At 40.9% G+C, this 20,389-nt stretch overlaps 1 protein-coding gene across 7 annotated transcripts; it reads left to right on the top strand.

Annotated features, from left to right (window-relative positions):
- The first annotated feature begins 1,833 nt into the window (after positions 1-1,833).
- zmynd8 (zinc finger, MYND-type containing 8) lies at positions 1,834-19,978 on the top strand. 7 transcript variants are annotated; one of them, XM_027279518.1, is made up of 22 exons: positions 1,868-1,957; positions 4,927-5,060; positions 8,930-8,997; positions 9,247-9,398; positions 11,712-11,933; positions 13,249-13,362; positions 13,790-13,855; positions 14,055-14,147; positions 14,239-14,326; positions 14,619-14,674; positions 14,813-14,890; positions 15,011-15,126; positions 15,209-15,702; positions 15,788-15,922; positions 16,048-16,203; positions 16,437-16,967; positions 17,116-17,628; positions 17,801-17,997; positions 18,298-18,378; positions 18,489-18,567; positions 18,664-18,903; positions 19,091-19,978. In XM_027279518.1, exons 3-22 carry the CDS (start codon positions 8,973-8,975, stop codon positions 19,264-19,266), a joined length of 3,612 nt encoding a protein of 1,203 aa, XP_027135319.1. In that variant the 5' UTR covers positions 1,868-1,957; positions 4,927-5,060; positions 8,930-8,972; the 3' UTR covers positions 19,267-19,978. The 7 variants fall into 7 exon arrangements, with proteins under 7 accessions (XP_019123941.1, XP_027135319.1, XP_019123937.1 ...); XM_019268395.2 differs by lacking the exon at positions 1,868-1,957 and adding an exon at positions 4,507-4,619; XM_019268396.2 differs by lacking the exon at positions 4,927-5,060 and having other exon boundaries at positions 1,834-1,957.
- The last annotated feature ends 411 nt before the right edge of the window (positions 19,979-20,389 follow it).

The following is a 20,389-nucleotide window of genomic DNA, read 5'->3' as shown; positions in this document are numbered from 1 at the left end:
CAAATGCCCAGCCAGTTTGACAGGAGAGACTGTGATATGCACAGAAGAATAAATAAAATTGCCATGTATTAATCTGCAGTCAGGATTTATGATCCCTATATTGTTGAATAGGACGCTCTATTCACTGCATCTTATTTCGCCTTTTAGTACCTTGCTACCTTGTTATGGTCAGTGAATTGCAAAGCCACTCAAGTATGTGCAGCGTGATACCTCAGAGACTCTGGGTCCAGTGTCAATCATACCAATTGGAGTCAGTGTGGATCCACCATGGCCCCTGAGTGACCACAGAGGATAGAAGAAATTGTCTCCAGGGTGATCTCTCAAGCACACTAGTTTTGAATTTTTACTACTGCGGATGGAGTGAGGGTCAAAGATGGAGGGAGAGCAGTAGGATATGGGCTGAGGAGAGAAAACAAGAGAAGAGGAGGTGTTAAAATGTCAGTAATTAGCTCTTTGCTTGCTCTTTCCTGTCTGAACATAAATCTCTCTGCAGTCAGCATTTTGTAGAAAAGTAGAAAAATCAAAGGGTGTGTTTGTGGAACAGAAATATCCACATAGCTTATTTGGTCAAAGCATAGCTGCTGAAGAAACAGTGAAGTTCATTACCACTGTCAGGGCTTTGTATGTTATGTTACCATTTAACAACATTTACTCAGACGTAGATATCGTCAGCATAACACTGAGTACTCTGTAAAGTATTACACAACAAGTAAATATGTCATTCATACAATTATTCACAATATTGATGGAAGCGTGGTTACGTAACATCAGTTTAGATCTATGCAGAGATTTCACTGATGTCAGAGGATTCCTAATGGTTTATGACATGATGAAATCACCAAGAGTAAAAAACCCTGTGTATTTGTTGTGTGTGTGTTTTTGGTCTGTTTGTATGTCTGCCTGAGTGACAGAGCCTGAATTACATTCCATGGAGACCCAAAGAGGGGCCCAGTGGCCCTCTGTTTGTGCCCCTTCCCCCACAAAACATGGCCAACTGACCTCCCCCCTCAGTGAGTGTGAGACACTTTATCCCACCCCCCACCCCCCTACACGGCCTCTCTACTTTGAAAGGACAGGAGATAACAGTTTGAAAGGACAGGAGATAGCCCCATAATCATTAATGTATTCAGACTGGTTTACCTGCAAACAGCTAACAGCATGCCTTTCTTTGCTCCAAGCCCATTCCCATCCCCCAAATTCCCGACACTATGCAGATGCAATACAGAAAACAGCATCTCCGCTTGCAATTCAGTTCAATTTACCTACTGCACTGTGTATATTCCATAACACTGTGTGCCTGGTTTCTTTACGTTTGAGTTAAAAGTTCAGTAAAACATTTGTCTAATGAGTTGGTGGTGTAGTTTTTATTTATTTGCCATGTTTTTCCTCTTCAGGCATCAGTCTGATTCTGGTCCTGATTCATTGTATTTACCCTAATAGAAATTTGATAACGTAAAATGAAAAAAAATAAAAATCTTTTAAAATGCCCCAAATGGCAACATGAAGATAACCTAATCTGTTTTTACTTTGGGGGATTGTTAGTAAAACGAGTCACATCTCTAAATCATTACTGAAGTCTCTGTGGTCCCCTGTGATTGATTACAAATAGTCTAAAGTCGTGGCTCAAGAAACATTTTGAGTTATATAACATATCATGTTTTAATCCATTTTAATGGGACATCAGATGACGATATAATGAATTATGTTAGTATATTGGAATAAACGAGGAATATTCACGCATATGTCATGCAATGAAAAAAAAAACATAAAAAAGATGCCTGTCTCCTTAAATCACACTGACATGTATTTCTTGAATCCAGTGCAGACTTGAAGGCTGTTCAAATACTGCGAGCAGTCAAAGTCTGGCTAGGGCGCCATCGTGGGGACTGCAGGGCTCGTTACTAGTCGGCTACTTCTGCACTTGAAGGGTCATCGTGTGCTGTCAGGACACCAAACGGTACAGGGGGGGCTGACAAAAGTGATATATAACTATGTATATATAGCTATATAACACTTAAGTAAACCAAATTTTATGTGTGGTGTCACCAGAGTAATAATGTTTTACGGTAAATGGCGGAGTGTTGTCAGGTCGTCGTTAGCAGAGTTATGTCTGTTTAGTGTGTCTTGGGCTGAAGCTTATGCCTAATTAGTTAGCATAACTTTAACTACCTAAATGACGTTAACTACGGGTTAATTATGCAAATGTTGTCATTAACTGGGCAGAGATATAAAAACGCACTTCCCAATACCATAAAATAACCGTAATATCAGTTAAAAGTCGGAAACAAGTAGGAAAGGTTATTCACAGTTTATTTTGTCTCATGTCGACATATTAATTACGTGCAGCTTAGCTAACTAAGTAGAGCAAGACTAGCCAAATAAAACGCGTTTAACTTTTTATAATATTTGAACTATATTATATTAATATTTGCCGCCCTGAGGCGAATTGTGATTTTTTTCTTTTCTTTTTTTTTCTTTGTGATTTTATCAGTCAAACTTGACTTGGTATACATAGCCTTTTCCACCAATTCAAAACTGATAAGTCAACCACTTTGCCAAAGAAACTTTGCAGGCCTCAAAGCCAATGCACTGTATGTATCTGTATTGAGCTACCATGTATGAAAACATAAAGCTTGATAAACCCCAGCAGTAATGTCCAGACGCAGACTGAAGACCTCAGGTCCACGTGTGTGCCACTTCTTTGTCTAATGGACCTTTTTCACAGCAGACATTTTAACATTAAATAGCAGTGTTTCCAATGATATTAATTAAGGTTCAGCTCCATTTATCTTAGCAGAGACTTTCCAGTGAAGCAACATGCACCACAGCAGCACCCTGACTCTGTTTGACCTGACTGGAACGGGACCGTAATTAGTGTCATTGGAAACACCTGTGTGCTGTGGCCCTGTTTCTTAGAGGGGCCCTGTTACAAAATGTAGCGTTAAGACATGTATTGTTGACACTGTGCTTACATAGGGCACATTTCTAAATAAATTTGTGTTTGATCAATTTACCAATCATTAGTTGATACACAGGGCAGGTAGGAATCAGGCAATGATATAACAAATGGACTTAGTGCAGACAGTGTGAGGAAGACAGGTCCTAAAGCCAACTTTGGCACCTGAGTCCCCTTTTAGGTTCATAAGACCATGTCCAGGAATCCTAAATGACATTTTGATTTTTTTCTCTGAAGAGTATTGAATACTTAAACGAACTGAATACATGATGACTACATCGATGTAGGCCTCACTCAGTTACCATCCACCTTACATTATACTCATTCCCCGCTTTATGGTGGCAACAAATCTGTTGGCCTCTTTGTACATATGCTGTCTAAGGGGCTCCTTGGTTAACTTTAACTGTAGGTTCTTTGAGAATCTCTGGATTAGTATGCACTGTGCTGTTATAAGGTTTCCCCACGAGAGGTCGCTGCTGTCTTTCCTCATGTAGGACGAGAGGCCATAGTAAACTGAGCATTGCAGGCAGGTGCTTCACAGCAGTCTTATAATCTTATAAATTACTCTCTGGTTCATACACTATGTGTTGCATATGAGCTGTATAACTAGTCAAGTCAAGTTCTTTCTATAACACAGTGAAATATACAAAAAATTACTTTTTCTCTTAAAAGAAAAAAAGTGGTGGAAGTGAAAATGAAAATGACACGTGACATCCTCAACTCATGAGAAATGATTTTTCAAAAGTAAATATCTAAGCTGTCCTAAAATGTTTTTAATAACATTAATATAAGTTCACATCTCTCTTAAGATAAACATTAGGCAAAAAAACCTGAAGCTCGTAAAATTGCCATATTGTGATAAATGTAAGAGAGCTGTGAGGTATGTTTTCCTGTTGAATCATGCTCCGTGGTGGAATGATAGAAACTAAGAAAGGCAGACAAGAACTGAAAGTCACTGTTTCTCTAAGTGTACAATCTTATCTTGAACACATTGTTACATGTGATCACACCAGTTCAAAGGCCGTCGCATTGTCAGGCAGGTCACACGTCACTGTAATTCAGTCTGCTTTATAACATTGTTGTTTAACTCTTATAGGGCAAAGCAAGAGAGTACGTTTCATATAGTGCTTGTTTACCCATGGCTTTTATTTATATAGCAGTTTTTATCTTTCCCATAATGGTTGGTTTATCTTGAGGGTGGGAACTAGTGAGACAAATTCCTTCTTAAGCGTACAGCCACGGGCCTGCTCTTTATGTGCACATCTGCTGACTACCCTTCAATAGCTACACACCTAAGGCCAACTTTATAGTAAGTTTGTGAAGCAACAGCAGCTGTATGCAGTCTTCTTTTGGGCTGATGGGTGTGCAAAGGCTGGTTATTTTGATCTGGGCCTAGCTCCTCTTACTCTGAGTACTGCGTTTCAGCTTGCCTGCACTAAACAAAAGACAAGCAGCCCGGAAATGCATGAGCCAATCAGCATCTGCCTTACATTTTGCCAGCGTGCTCGGCCAGTCTCTGTGCGCCTTATATCAGAGCAGTGAGTCGGACAGCTTGGAGAGCCGTGGCTGTGCTCTGAGCAGGGTGAGGGCTGACAGGGCTGTCCTCCATGTTTTAATAAGCATTGACATATCACACAGAGTTTTTAGCCATGCATCCACAGAGGTAAGCCTTATTTTCATTCTTTCACATATACTGCTCTGTTGATAAGGCACCAGCCACTATGTGTGATCCGTGCCTGAGTAATAATACAGGTTTGTCTGACAGACTGGGGGAGGGGGAAGAGTATTTGACACCCCACAGCATAGGAGTGGAGCTTGGAAGGAGAGCATAGCATGGTACAGTACAACAGACTGCTTCTGCTAAGTGGGTGGCTGTCTGGATACATACAGTAGGGGGCCCACGGGTCAAGTGTAAGGTCATTGCATATTCACAGCATACTAACTGAGTAAACCTGCTTTCTTCTGTCAAGATCAAACAAGGACTGATTTTTTGTGGCTGCCCCTGGCCTATTCTGTCAAGATGGCAGGCCTGGTGAGGGATCCAGGCAGGATGGGAGAGACAGGGAGCAGTGCAGAGGGGAGTCCCCAGAGGAATTAACAGATGGTAAACTGACAGCACAGCAAGTTTAATTTAGGCCTCAAATTGGCATGAGAGTAAGACAGCAGGGCACGGTTGTTAATTGTTTGCCAGACTAACATGGCAATAAAGAACAGACTGTATTATGTCTAGGTGCCTGATTTTTTTTCTCTGCGCTTTCTACACCCAAACCCAGTTCACCTCACTGTTATGGCATTTTTTATTTGGTGAATAAAAAACAGCCCAAATCCTGTAAGCTGCTCACCAGTTTCCTAAAATACCAATTATCTGTGGACTAAATATGCCGTAGCAGCTTATTTATCACAGGGTTGGAGGAATTGCCTGAGCCTAATGGTGTGCACTGCCTCCCAGTGTTGTTCTCTGCTGCCGAGTGTCAGCCATTTTAGAGAGCTTCCCCTTTCTGTCCCTCTGCTCCAAGCACACTGAGTATTTGTATGTAAGAGAGAAGGAAAGGAGAAGGGAAGGACTTCCTCTGAAAAGGCACTGCATAGAAACCTCATCTCATCCAGAGAGGCTTGAAAACCTGTTTGAAGTCGACCAGGTTAGACTGCATTCTGCTTATATGTAATGGTGTTGGTGTTCTGTATGCATGAATCAGATAAAAAGCTTAAATTTAGTTAATTATTGTGTCTATTTCTGTCAGTTTATAAATGTAAATATTTGATTTTTTAACATTACATATATTCCAGGTGAAATATGTAAAATGTGTTTTGACATTTGGATGATGTCTGACAAAGGCTCTGCTTTAAGTATAAGCAGGGGATCTATGGCCTGGATATAATGGCGCACATAATGTTGCTTGACCAGTGTTCAGGAGCAGTCTGCACTGACTGAAACAGCAAATCCCCCCCATGGTGTTTTGTGAATGGTGCTTGGTAATTCTTCTAATCCCTTCATTCCACTATAGTGCGAGGACTGGTGTAGGCACACTTAAATCTGCATTACACCGACTCACACAGCCTCTTTAGTTTAGCACCTTCCCGGATCCGTGTAGGAGCCTTGATGTTTTGGCCGGAATATGTTTCTCTTTCACAGGGTTTGTTTATGGTTATGTTAAGCTGTATATATTGTTTGTATTCTTGGTTTGAAGTTATATAGTTGATTAAACAAAATGCATCTATTTGTAAAATTCTGCATAAAGAAGTACAGAGCTTTGCTTTGAACTATTTATTCTTGTTTATTTTTCAGTGTGCTGTTGCTCACACTCAAATCTCCAGGCAGATATTGATTATGAGACAGTATATGCTGAAGAAGCATGGCAGAGAGCAGGAGGGAGGAGGGGTTATGCCTTCCGTACTGTCTGAGAGGCCTGTGACATTTTCAGTCCTGTCTTTGTGTCCAGTATTAGGGCCCATGCTGCATATCAACACACTCGGGCACATAATAACCTGCATGTGGTCCTCTACAGCAGATTTGACTGGTGCCGCGTGTACGTGCTGTGTGTGCGGTGCGCACAGTGGTCAGAGAGAGAGGGAGAGAGAGAGAGGGAGAGAGAGGGAGAGTGAGTGCGTTCAAAATGGATGCCATACACATACACTGGCTGAGAGCACAGCGAGGGAGGGAATCTGATCCTCTCCCTGTCATGCTTGCATCTTACATGTCTGATAAAAGGCACACGGCCAGTATATGTCTGTATGGGCTTTAAAGGCTTTAAAGGGAGTGAGGGACTTGGTTTTCAGGAGGTTTTTTAGCAACAGTGAGGAGCAGTCCTCTCTGCATTGCAGTACTGTGGCTGAGGAGAGCGGGGAGAAGAGAGCCTGTGTGGCACACCGAGCTGAGCACCCAATCAGGCACCTCCGTGTGGTGCTCAAACCAATCGGCAGCCTGCAGCCGAGGTTAAAGATTGACAATTGCAGGAGAGAGCAGCAGGGAGAGAAGGCCTTCTGGGAAACCTGGACCCATCTTTTCCCTCATCCCCCAACGCCCTCAATAATTGAAAAAGATTTAGGAATAGGCTGAAGAATCTGTATGTGAGAAAGGAAAAAGGTATGCTGTTGATTTCCTACATTGAAGCATGGATGTTATGGCAGTGGTGGGTGTGGAGAGGGTTGTGTCCATGGATTACAATAGGCTGTATCGTGTGATCTGTGGTGTTTTGATTTAAAAATGTTTTTGTCCGGATGGGCAGCATTGATTTTCCTCCTTGTGTCTGTCCATGTCTTCTTTCCCTTTGTCTCTTGTTGCTGTGTTTCCTGCCCCTGGACAGGACAGGATGTTGCTGGGGTAGATTGTGTGAGACTGTCCAGACAGGTTAGACGAGGAGGCCAGTAAAGCCATTTCACTGCACTCCTGTCTCTATCTGCAGATGCGTTCCTGTCTGTCATTTCATCCTTCTTTAGTGATGGTGTTGGTGGTGATGAAGGAGGAAGAGGAGGGATGAGGGTTATTGGTGAACAAGATTATTGACAAGGACACAGTATGTTTGTTTTCATTGAACTCCTGTCTTTTTCACACAAAACATTCAAATGGTGTTTTCCTCGGAGAAAGTGAAATCAAAGATTTGTAAAATTGAAGCCATCTGAACAGTGAGGCCGATGCATCTGCTGTGGTGTCAGAGAAAATGGCAACAATAACAGGATCGACAACAGGGCGCCTGCAAACCAAGGTGAATCATGTTGAATGATACTGAGAAAAACCTGTTGGGCAGATTTTGAATAGAGAGTGGCTCACAGCAGATTGTGGCTTACATTTCAAAGAAATGTTTCTCAACAGAACTGGGGCTGTGATTATGTAATCCATTAGGATATGCTGTCTGCTACTAGGTCACTTGATCAATGAATATTGTGTGGTTGTATTAAAACAGCAGGGAGGTCTGTTTAGCTGCCTTTCACTTGTAGCATTTCAGAAGGTTCGGAAACTGCAAATTCTACTGTTCTATGTTTTCATGTTTACTATTTATAGACCCGTGGTCAGTGGAAGAGGTGCCTGCTATTTATAATTGGAGAATACAGCTGCTTTTGCTCCACTATTGGTGAAGTTTTGCTTTAACTGAGTTAAAGATATTTTCAGCATTCAGAGGATGTCTGATTCAGTCACCAAGTTGTGGTGTAATTCTCCCCCAGAGCTTAACATTATTCTTGAAGTGTGGTTTAAGTGATGTCATTGTTATTATATTGGTATTTTCATTCATTGTGGCTGTTGAAAGTTGCAGTTCAGTTTGTCTCATATCACCTGCATCATAGACAATATGTCATAAGGTATTTGCCAAATAAACCTGCAAACCTGAAACCTGTACTGAGGCTATGTAGAGTATTTTCAGATTTTCAGTGGCTGGTTTGTTTTCATGATCATTGTTGTACTGTGCAATAACTGTTTTGACGTTTTTCTTGAAACTATGTGACCTTCAGCAAAAAATATGCTTTCTTCAAGTGCTATACTGGAATCAGAAGTAAATCATTTTTCAGTATTTCACCACTGCACAGACAAAAAATAATATCTCGATGAATTGTTGCTGATAGTTTTATCCCTCTAAGCCTTTGAAATCTCTGTTTTTGGCATAAAACTGAAAATAGTAGTTTGAAGAATTTTACAGAAGATTTATGATGCTTCCTTTTCCAACTTAGCAAATCAAATCTGATTAGACTTAATGTCAAGAGAAAGGTAAGACTGACCTTTCTTATCTAGAATAACACAACTGTAGTACAATGAGGGGACTGTGTTAAGAGGCAGGTGAGATGGAAGGAATGTTTAACAATTCCACCCATGTAAAATACAACTGAAAGTCACTAATGAACAAGACTGTTTGGATTATGTGTACACTTTGCCTCTGAACCAGTCAGCAGTGTTAGGTGATATAAGGTGCTGAGATTTGTTTACAGATTTGTTTAGGTTATGTTTGACTGGCAAACCTTTGATGATTGTCTTCTCTACATCAGTCTGTCAGAGGACGAGGGAAATACTGAGATTACAGAAGACGGAATGGAGATCTCAACACGGTCCAAAGGTAAGAACAGACTATACAAGTGTGTTTTCAGATACTGCAGGTTGGCAGGGCATTTGCTACACCACTTTCTGTACTTCAGACATTGATGTGGTTTTGTTTATAGATTATAACTTAGGTATAGTGTATGTATCTCACAATGTTGGCTTCCACTTGGTCTGTAAGTACAGGAAAACTGGTGTGTCATTTCTGGTATTTGTTTTCATCAGTCTGCCCTTACTGGTTTGTGTAAACTCTGACCTTTGTCTACAGTTTCAGACACGGGGTCAACAGAGAGGATGACCCAGAAACGAAAGATGCCAAGTCCTGCTCACTCATCCAATGGTCACTCGTCTGCTGAAACCTCCCCCTGTCCAATGAAAAAGAAGAAGAAACCAGGTGCTCTTAGCAGCAGCAAAGACCAGGTATCAGCAAAAAAATGGATTTAAACCTGCTATTACTGCTATAGAGTGGTCCCTCGTTTATCGCGGGGGATACGTTCTAAAAATAACCCGCAATAAACGAAATCCACGAAGTAAGTTTTACAATTATTATACATATTTTAAACCACACACTTTTATACAGCTTTTTACACGCATTTTGTACAGTACTCCCTTAAACAGGACGCAGAACACGTGCGGTTCTCCCTTAGCCAATTTCGGACGCAGAACACAATGCGCGTTCATACTGTACAGTACGCTGTAAAAAAAAAAAGCACAAAAAAAATCCGCGAAAAGTGAACCGCGATATAGCGAGGGACGACTGTACCTGTTTTTTGCAGTTGTCTGAAAGTGTGACTTCACCAAAATCACTTAAAACATATTTTGTTTCTTGCCTTCAGAGGCACTGAGCAGTGTGGATAGATTTGGTTTTACTTGCTGAAGGTCTGAAATGTTTGTGACTGAGACTTCTGCTGCTGAGCTCAAATGTGGAACTTTACTCAAAGCTTCCAAAAAATGTTTGTTTTGTTTATTACAACTGAATTAATAGTAATTACTTAGTAAATAGTAGTAAAAAAATATTTTCTATGTATTATTTTTGTTGTTATTAGTGGGTTAATTCAACTCCAGATTGTTGTGAAATTATTTTCAATATTCGAAATTTATAGAAATGACAAAACAAGTTTTCATTTTATTTGAATTTGTCTACACTTTCTGGAGCACTGCTGGTGTTTTGGCCTGTAGTTGCCAGATACATTTGTTTACTTTAACAATATATGACACAGAGACAAATCCTATTAAAATCAGCTTAAAACAATCTGCTTCTATATTATTATTCATATAACTACAATATTCAGTAATAAAAAAAAGAAAAAAAAACAAGCTGCAACATTCAGCTCTGCATTATAATTTGTAGCATGGGTGTAGGTGTCGATAAAGCTCGTATACAGCCCTGATATGATATTTATCTGTTTCAGCTACAATGACAGACTTTTGATAACATCATCTTTTTGCTTTGGCAAAGACGTGTTCGGTTGTGATCAGTAATGGATCCTGCTATTCTGCGTGCTGGTTCACTGTCACTGATTCTGGGAAACTCAATGGAACTCAGCTGCCATTAGTGTACCTGTGTTTTTCTGGTTCTGACAAGTCAAAAAGTGTGCTGTGCCACCAGTCCACTGATATTCTTTAACTTTTTTTAAGGCCTGTTATTTGTTCAGGGTAGGTTTGCTCTTTTGCATGAATGGCCTGCTTCACATCAACACACATTATGCAGAGTTAGATGCTGCCCAGTATAACCACAGTCTGAACCACTTAGCTGCTCCTTTCTGTCCTTAACAGTACTCTACAGTTTGCTCTAGGGCTGGACAAAGTGATGTTGTCTACTGAATTATATCATTACTAAACTGGCATCGGTGACACAATACGTTCTCTTGTTCTCTTGTGATACTGAGGCACAGGAGTTACTTTTCTTTTTGGAGACACTGAAGCTCTTACCTGTTCTATTTTTGGTAGTGGTCTTTTGTAAGATTGACATCATGGCACATTTTTATGTACTTGAAATACTTTTCACTTGGATACACGCTGTTTAATTCTAGCTGTCTGTTGTAAGTTTGATTAGTGGCTAACTACTTGCCATTGATTTCCATCTCTCGTCTGCTCCATTGAGATCTTATTATTTCAGGAACATCCTTACGTATGTCATCCATCATAGAATGTAGAAACAATAATGTGTTTTACAGTGTTATGTCATTTGAATAAACATTTATGCGTGCACATTTTTAACTCTGTCTCTGTAATCTGACAAAGCAATATGGTTACTTGTGGCTAGTTAAGGTTTTCATTTGCATGCTTTGCTGCCTTTATTCTTAGCAGTTAGCTCAGCTTAGTGCTTCATAAATGCACAATAGGTAAATGATGACACACACATTAGGTTAACTTTGTAAATTATTAGTAGCCACTGGAACTCTGAGCTTTGGTGCTCATTGGTGATGGTTATGTTCTAAAATACTGACTCAAATCAGAGAACAGCAAGTCACATAACCTAAATAAATAAACATTCAGACTTATTTTGTGATAATTTCCACCACAGAGAATAAATTACGTTGACTTTTTAGTTGGTCATCTCATCAATCCACAGTTATTGTGTAACACTTGTACTCATCAAGGCTCACAGAAGTCTGTGTTTTGGACTTCAATGTGCCTTTTGTTGATGCTATGCATGTCTGCTTGGCTTCTCTAATCTTTGGCCTGATTTTGACCGTCCCCAACTTTGTGTTTCTTTTGCCTGTATTCCAGTCAGAACTAAGACATGGTCCCTTTTACTATGTGAAGCAGCCAGCACTCACCACAGACCCTGTTGATGTTGTACCGCAGGACGGCAGGAATGACTTCTACTGCTGGCTGTGCCACCGCGAGGGCCAGGTGCTCTGCTGTGAGCTCTGCCCCAGGGTGTACCATGCCAAGTGCCTCAAACTACCAGCCGAGCCCGAGGGCGACTGGTTCTGTCCGGAGTGTGAGGTACTCACCCAGGAATGTGTAGGGTGTGTGGGTGTTATAAACAGTGGTTCCCAACATTTTTTCCATGGAGCCCCCATGGCACACTCTTACCAAAAGAATAATTGCATTAGATAGCCACGAACACATTCTGGCCAAGATCTGTCCACTGAATTTAACTCCTGACATTACTGTGTAAAATAGTGATGCTCTGACTGCAGGAAAAACAAGGAGGAGCTAGCTAGCAGACCCGATGAAACTGATTGAGAGTGCAGAGATTAACCTACCAATGTGTCTACTATTTTTAGACTAAGGCTGAACAAATACATGTTTGAAATAGTTTTGTTTAAACTATCCAGTGATTTTTGTCAAAGCAACATTATGAAGAAATTAATATTTTTGCGATTTAGCGCTCCACTTTCAGAGTTACATAAGACACAAGACATAGCAGCCAGCTAATTGTACTTACTAGTCCAAGAGCAAGAATTCCAGCCCAGCGTCTGTCTTTTAGCCTTTTATTTTACAAAGCTCTTACCAACAGGTAAAAGTCAGTCGCAGTTTCACTCTTGTCTAATGGGCTCTTGCCTTTCTTCGTAGTGTTCTCTGTCACCCTCTTCAGTCCCTTCGCCTCTGGGATGTTCAGCCTCTCCTGAGCCTGGCTACATTGCCTGCTCACCCAGCTCCAATTCTGGTGTCCATTTCCACATCTCTTCCCAGATGTCCAAAATACCTGTGGTACCAGTGGAAACACCAACACTTCCCTTGTGCTCTGAGCTTAGATTAGCTAAAATTATCATCAAATGGAAAACCAGAAAACATTTTCTCCATAAAATATGGTCCACTTTCACTAAAATCAGTGAAATAGTTGGTGGTGTGTGACTTAGTGCTGTATTCTTACAGGAACTTACTTATCCATAGCATAATGTTACATAGTGCAAGAACAGATGTACGGGGGCTGCAGAGTGGGAATGACAGAGATACTAGTCATCCTATTACAAGACAGTGCAGCATAAAATGATTTAAAATCTGTTACTATACAGTAGGAAAAATATATAATGTTGCTTGAACAGGATGTGCAAATATGACATCTTCCGAGCAAACAAAGCCTCCTGCAACCACTGTGATCTTTGGAACATCCCTGGGGGGGGTCTCGGACTCCAGGTTGGGAACCACTGTTGTAAATTTCACTTCAAAACCGGTAGTAATATTTTTTTTTTTACGGAGGACATCTCAGTCTGTTTGGACATAAGTGATGAAAATGTGTTGAGCCTACATACATTCTGTGCAATAATGGCATGAGAACAAAGTTTTCAACTATTTCCCTCTTGATGTCTTCCAGAAAATAACAGTTGCTGAGTGTATAGAGACTCAGAGCAAAGCCATGATGATGCTAACTATAGACCAGCTGTCTTACCTACTAAAGTTTGCCCTTCAGAAGATGAAACAGCCAGGTGTAAGTACTCTGGTCCCTCTGTCTTTCTAGGAATGTCATGCTATTTAACTGATTTGAATTGTGTTGGTAATTACAGATGGTATGCTCACTATTTATTCGCATTTTAATTTCACTTGAATATTTGCATGTATTCTTGTTTGACCAGTCTTAATTTTTAGATTGATTATGCAACCAAAAGACTTTTTGGTCATCATATTCCCAACAGATGTGCCAGATGTTAATTTAGATCTGCACCCTGCTACCTGTCTGCATATCTGTCCATGATGATATATGATATATTAGTGATCTGCAAGTGCAAATGATTTCTAATAACAGAACTAACAATCATAGTCATTGTACTATAATGGGCCTGTTATGGTTGGAAACCATGAAGGTTAACATGCTAGCTGGTGGTGAGGATACAGCTGCCCCTCTCACTCTCTTTCAGGATCATCCCCGCTTGTCATCTCGCTCCCCCCATGCAGCTTCCACGCAGAGAAAGACTTTTAATTGGGTAATCAATTACACCACTAACAAGACCCCGTCATGATTTCTTCCTCCACTGGTTTTCCTCCTTTTGTTTGAAGCGGCTTTTAGAGTTTTCAGTAGTAGCTATGTGGTAGCATGTCATGGGCACTAGAGGGGAAAGCTGTGCAATAACTTTGGCCTGAGAGTTTGTCTACCTTCACTTTCTTTTCTGTCTACTTTTATAGACTGAACCCTTCCAGAAACCGGTCTCTCTTGAACAGCATCCAGATTACGCAGAGTACATTTTTCACCCTATGGATCTTTGCACACTTGAGAAGGTAAACCATAAGCTCACATATTCTTTCATAATTTAAATGTAGAAATGTTAAAAAAGACTTGAAATGTTAATTGCTTTTTTTTGCATGGCAGAATATTAAAAAGAAAATGTATGGCTGTACAGAGGCCTTTTTGGCAGATGCAAAATGGATTTTGCACAACTGTATTATATACAATGGAGGTATGTGATAAATGTGATAACATGGATTAAATCATTATCATGCTATTAATTAGAATGTATATTGTATGTACTCTGTCCTGAAATTGTTTAATTAATGTTTAATGCAACCAATTGTGTTCCATTGTTGGTTGTCATTTGTCAGTAAATTGTTTTGTTAGTTTTTAATTAGAATTTGCACTTTGTACAACAATAACATGCCGTTATCATTATAATACAATTCCACTGAAAGAAGATTAACAACAATATTGAATTGCCCTGTCTCGTGTATTTTACATAAATTTATTTTTTTCAGGCAATCACAAACTCACAGCAACTGCTAAAGTGATTGTAAAAATCTGTGAGCATGAGGTGGGTATATGGTCTGGGTCAAAACCATTTTCTCATATTCAAGCTGAATTTAGTTTTTTGTTTTTTTTAATTAATTTAAAATACTAGATGTGGCAACTGAAACATAATTTCATGTGTCTTTTGATTCTTTAATTTCAGATGAACGAGATCGAAGTTTGTCCTGAGTGTTATCTGTCTGCTTGTCAAAAGAGAGACAACTGGTTCTGTGAGCCTTGTGTAAGCTAGTTGAGTAACTTGGAAGTTTCTGTTGATGATTCCACCAGATTGTTTACTCATTCAAACATAGATCACTGGAATACCACCACTTAGTTCCAGTGTTTTACTGTATGTCTGCAGAGTAACCCACACCCTCTGGTGTGGGCCAAACTGAAAGGATTTCCATTCTGGCCTGCTAAAGCTCTGCGGGACAAAGATGGACAGGTGGATGCTCGCTTTTTTGGTCAGCATGACAGGTACCAGCACTTTATGCCTCACTTACCTGGATTATATGGCACACTTCAGGGTTTGTTTTTGATGTGAATCTTTATCCTTCAGGGCTTGGGTTCCTTTAAACAACTGCTACCTCATGTCCAAAGAGATTCCATTTTCTGTGAAGAAGACCAAAAGTATCTTCAACAGTGCCATGCAGGAGATGGAGGTCTACGTAGAGAACATGAGGAAGAAGTTTGGTGTCTTTAACTATGCCCCCTTCAGGACACCATACACTCCTGACAACAACTTTCAGATGCTGCTGGACCCCTCCAACCCCTCATCCACCCCAGTCAAACCTGAGAAACAGGAGAAGATCAAGCTGAGCTTTGATATGACAGCATCACCCAAGATCCCTTTGGCCAGGACCATGTTGACTGGAATAGGAGGGGGCACAGCGGGTCGGCGGCTCCCTCTTGGTGACATGCCTCGCTCCCCCATGAGCACTAACTCCTCTGCCCATACTGGTTCGGATGGGGAGCAGGAAACACCGGACAAGTCCCAGACAAAAGCCCCAAACAGCCAGTACAGTGCGGGAGAAGAGTCCATGGACTGTACAGGTATTTCACCATTTTAGGTGTGGTAACGAGTATGCTGTGCCTGATAAGAGGAAACTTCATTTTAATGGTAAATATCTTTGAACAGCCTCACCTGCCCATCCTCGACCTGGTCCTGCAGGCAGCTCCCTGGACAGCCCTAAACCATTCCATTCTCAAACTCCGGGCATCCCCAAGCAGGAGAAGGCACCACCGACAGGAAGCATTCTGAACCTCAACCTAGGTAAACATGTTATGCCAATTAATATGCATGAACGTTTTAAATAATGTTACTTCTCTCTGAGTAAAGGCAGGTCATGAACCTTTTCTGCTTGCTGTCTGGAATTATTTTATGTCGTGTTCTTTCAGATCGAAGTAAAGCAGAAATGGACCTAAAGGAGCTCAGTGAAACAGTTCAGCAGAAACAAGGAGCTGCACCAGTCCTCACCTCTCCGAAAAGACAGATCAAGAGCCGTTTCCAGCTGAATCTGGACAAAACCATTGAGAGTTGCAAGGCACAGCTTGGTCAGTAGAGTTTGCGTATAAAATTACCAATGTCTGAAGTTTTTCTGTTGTTGATAGTCAAATGTTGCTTAAGGCAAAACATTTTTAGGATGTAATTATGTGATGTTGTGGTATGGTAGGTTTCGAAAAATTTTCATCAGATTGCTCTCTTAGTTGTGTTTGCTCGTCTGTAGCTGACCCCTATAACATCTTGAATGGTGGCGTGATATCTCTCCCGTTTCTTTGTTTTGCAGGTATAGATGAGATCTCTGTTGATGTGTATAAAGGTGTGGAACACAGTGACTCAGAAGACTCCGATAAATCAGACTCCAGTGACAGTGAGTATGCCAGTGATGACGAGCAAAAGACCAAGGATGGTCAGGATGCAGCACCGAATGATGAAGCCCAGAAGGAGCCTACCAAAACTAAAGTCAAAGACCAATCTTCCCAGAACCAAGATAAGGAGGGTAAAGCTGATAAACTCGTGGCAGCAGATTCTGCAGCAGGCGACGCCTCTGCAACACTGTCAGATGCTCCAACTAAAGAGAAAATCGGCAAAGATTCTGAAAAAGAGAGCCCAGAGAAGATGAAAGCACCTCCAGCGTCACCTGCTTCCAGAGAGAAGTCTCAGGTGAAAGAGGAGGCAAAGCAGCTCGCACAAGTGGAGGACTCTGACTCAGAGAGAGAGCTGGTTATTGACCTCGGAGAGGAACAGGGAGGCAAGGACAGGAAGAGGAGCCGAAAAGACAATGCTCTTAAAGATTCTTCTGCTGGTAAACCTGAAGGTGAGAGTTTTACTTTTCTTTTGATCCCATAAGAAATAATCACACACACACTGAATGTTCATCTCCATTTTAATGTTTCTAACATTTGCAAACATCAGCAATTTTGCGCAGGCAGAACTATAAATAACGTAAGTATTTTCCGTTGTAGGTAAAGCCCTGACTCCATCGACACTCCCATCTCAAAACAGTACAGCTCCTTCCACACCCTCCAGTGTTTCCACACAGTCCCCAATGGCTATTCCTGTCACCATGGTTTCCTTCACTTCTCCCTCTCCCGCAACCATAAGCCTTACAACTGTGTCCAGTGCCACAGCAACACCCCCGTCTTCTTCCTCCTCCTCCTCCTCAGCCTCCACCACACCAGTGTTGAAGAAACAGCGCCCTCTGCTGCCTAGAGAGTCGGTGCCAGTGGTGCAGAGAGCTGTGGTGTGGAATCCCACTGCCAAGTTTCAGACCTCCTCTCAGAAGTGGCACATGCAGAAGGTGCAGCGTCAGCAACAGAACCAGCAACCTGTGGCAACAACACAGCCGTCGTCTCCTAGGCAAGGCCAGGCTCAAGGACAGACACAGGCCACTGGGAACGGCTCGACAGTGGTATCCTCATCTTCAGCACAGCAGTCTTCACAAAGCACACGCTATCAGACCAGACAGGCTGTCAAAGGTAGAAAACACATGACAGTATTCAAGTATGGCCTAACATAGTATCTATGGTTGACATTATTATTTGGAATAATACAATTTAACCTCTACAGCAACACATGTACTTGGTAAATATTTCCCCACCAGTTTGTCCATAATAATGTTCCTTATTGATGATTATTTTTTAATTCTAGCTGTTCAACAAAAAGACACTCCACTCAGCACATCCACGTCAGCTGTCACTCTGGTATCCAGTAGTCCAGCTTCTGTTGCCATGATGGCAACATCAAGTTTAGGCACAGCTGCTACATCTTCACCAGTGGCAACTGACCTGTATATTCCCACTGCCTCAGCGGATGTGGCTGCAGATATTGCCAAGTACACAAATAAAGTTAGTATCATTTTTCATTTACATTTGCTGCGAAAGGTATCAAATTCCCTGGACTTCAGCGTGGACTGATCATTCCCTGGCTAGATAGCCTAGTTGAAAACATGTCCTGGGAGCAGTTTGTTTTATTTCTGAGGGGAAATGTTTCTGGTTTCTAAGATACTGACATACATATGTCAAGTGACATATTTTTCACAGATTTTTTTAAATGATACTTAACCAAATTAATGTTAGTAGCTCACTCTGTTACTCTGATCCATCTCTAAAATATGTTTCTGAATGTTGTGATCCACTCTTTTTCAGATAATGGATGCAATCAAAGGTACAATGACTGAAATCTACAATGACCTCTCGAAGAGTACTTCAGGGAATACAATAGCAGAGGTAATTGTTTATTCTTTTCCCTTTAGAAACTAAGTAATATTCAGAAGATACCAGTAGCTTTGCATGTGACCCTTCACTTACCCTAACGTACTGATGGGTTTCTAATTCAGATCAGGCGGCTGAGAATCGAAATAGAAAAATTGCAGTGGCTGCATCAACAAGAGTTGTCAGAAATGAAGCACAATCTTGGTGAGATCAGCAACATACTATGCAAGACGTCTTCTATTCCCCAAACTGCGCATTGAGTTTTACTTGTGTTTACATGTTTCCTGCACTACAATGTAGAGCTTACAATGGCAGAGATGAGGCAAAGTCTGGAGCAGGAGAGAGAAAGGTTGGTGACTGAGGTAAAGAAACAGATGGAGCTGGAGAAACAGCAAGCAGTGGATGAGACAAAGAAGAAACAGTGGTGTGCTAACTGCAGGAAGGAGGCCATCTTCTACTGCTGCTGGAACACCAGCTACTGTGATTACCCCTGTCAGCAAGCCCACTGGCCAGAACACATGAAGTCCTGCACTCAGTCAGGTAACAGCATGTGCTAGCATCAACATGATGCTGATAGGGTTTTTTTGTTTAGTTTAGTTTTTCTACTTACAGTTGCTCTCATTGTCTGAAAGTGTCCTGTCCTCTGCTTGTCTACATAATCACCACCCACACTACTACTGACATTTTCATGGATGTAATGTATTTTTCACTTTTGTTCTATTTGTAGCCACAGCCCCACAGCAAGAACCTGAGGCTGAGTCGACAGCAGACCTCCCAAACAAAAGTTTAGGGCAGACTAGCAGTGGCCCGAACTCTCTCAGAGACACGCCAGCCTCTGCACCATCAGACAAAGACTGTGATATGGAGAAGAGCACTGATAACGTTGCTGTCACTTTGTCCTAACCGAGCTGACCATACTTGAAAATGTAAATGTATAGATGTTTTTTTTCCACTACAAGGATATGTCTCTGTAAATTGTCCTGTTCTGTTCAAGCAGCTGTTAAGGGAACAATCTAAATTCTTTTTATTTATATAGTTTTGTTTGCCTTTCAGGGCTCACATACTGCCCCCCAGTGCACAGTGGTCTATGAAACATTTTAAATGTGGAAACAAGACTGACAGCAGATAGTTAATAACCACTAGAGGGGGCAGTTTAAAAAAATGTATACTGCATATTCATACACTCCTTTGCAGTCTATAGAGAGCTGTCAGTATAAAGATCTAAAACGCATGCCTGAGTGTCACAAAACATACACATAGTGTAAAGGACAACAGTTCAAGACTGCAAAAATGTAACCTATGTTAATGGACCACCCCAGCTTTAGGTTTAGAGGACTGATGACAGAAATGTCTGTAAATTACTTATTTTGTATTCTATGTTAATTTATTTGTTATTCTAATGTTGCCTGCTGTATACTGCAAAGAAAATAACAAATACAAACATTTTAAACAAGCTGTTTCTATGGTTACACTGTGGTCTAATTAGTTGTGAATAGAGCTGCAATTTCTTTTAACAATTAATTTGACAATTATTTTCTGGATTAATCTCGATTCAGCACTTGGTCTATAAAATGTCGAATTTGTGACCATCATTAGTAAACAGCATTTTCTGCCATTTCTGCATGAATTTTTTTTTTCTTATCAGAATAGCCGGCTGTTATTTTTTTTGTCCATTGACTAATTGTTAATTCATTTTTGCAGTTCTAATTATGAAGCAGCCTGCGACTAATTAGCATAGTTTCAACTAAAGGTAGAGTAGTTATGTAGGTTTTAAACAGAGATCTTAAAACCTGAAACTCAAGCTCATATAACACAATCTTGTTGGTCACAACAGTGCCATCTTAAGTTTTATCTCATTGCTGTTTCAGGGGAACTTGTTTATGTGTTGGACTGGTTTTGGCATATGTCAAATTTAAAAGCCTATACATGTGGCACATTTTAAAATTTCAGGAGGCCATACATCAGATGTCCCAGAAAAGAGGTTTCTCATGGCACTAAATACAGACATGAAAAGCTGAAATTCTTC

The sequence above is a fragment of the Larimichthys crocea genome, chromosome VI (genome assembly GCF_000972845.2).
Source record: "Larimichthys crocea isolate SSNF chromosome VI, L_crocea_2.0, whole genome shotgun sequence".
Lineage (NCBI taxonomy): Eukaryota > Metazoa > Chordata > Actinopteri > Sciaenidae > Larimichthys > Larimichthys crocea.
The sequence above is the reverse complement of the archived record's forward strand: the minus strand, read 5'-3'. Positions and strand labels throughout refer to the sequence as shown.

Coding starts and splice junctions, on each gene's coding strand:
- zmynd8 (XM_019268392.2), top strand. Junction 13,856..14,054: donor AGAGAAAGACTTTTAATTGG/GTAATCAATTAC, acceptor CTACTTTTATAG/ACTGAACCCTTCCAGAAACC. Junction 18,904..19,090: donor GAAGTCCTGCACTCAGTCAG/GTAACAGCATGT, acceptor TTCTATTTGTAG/CCACAGCCCCACAGCAAGAA.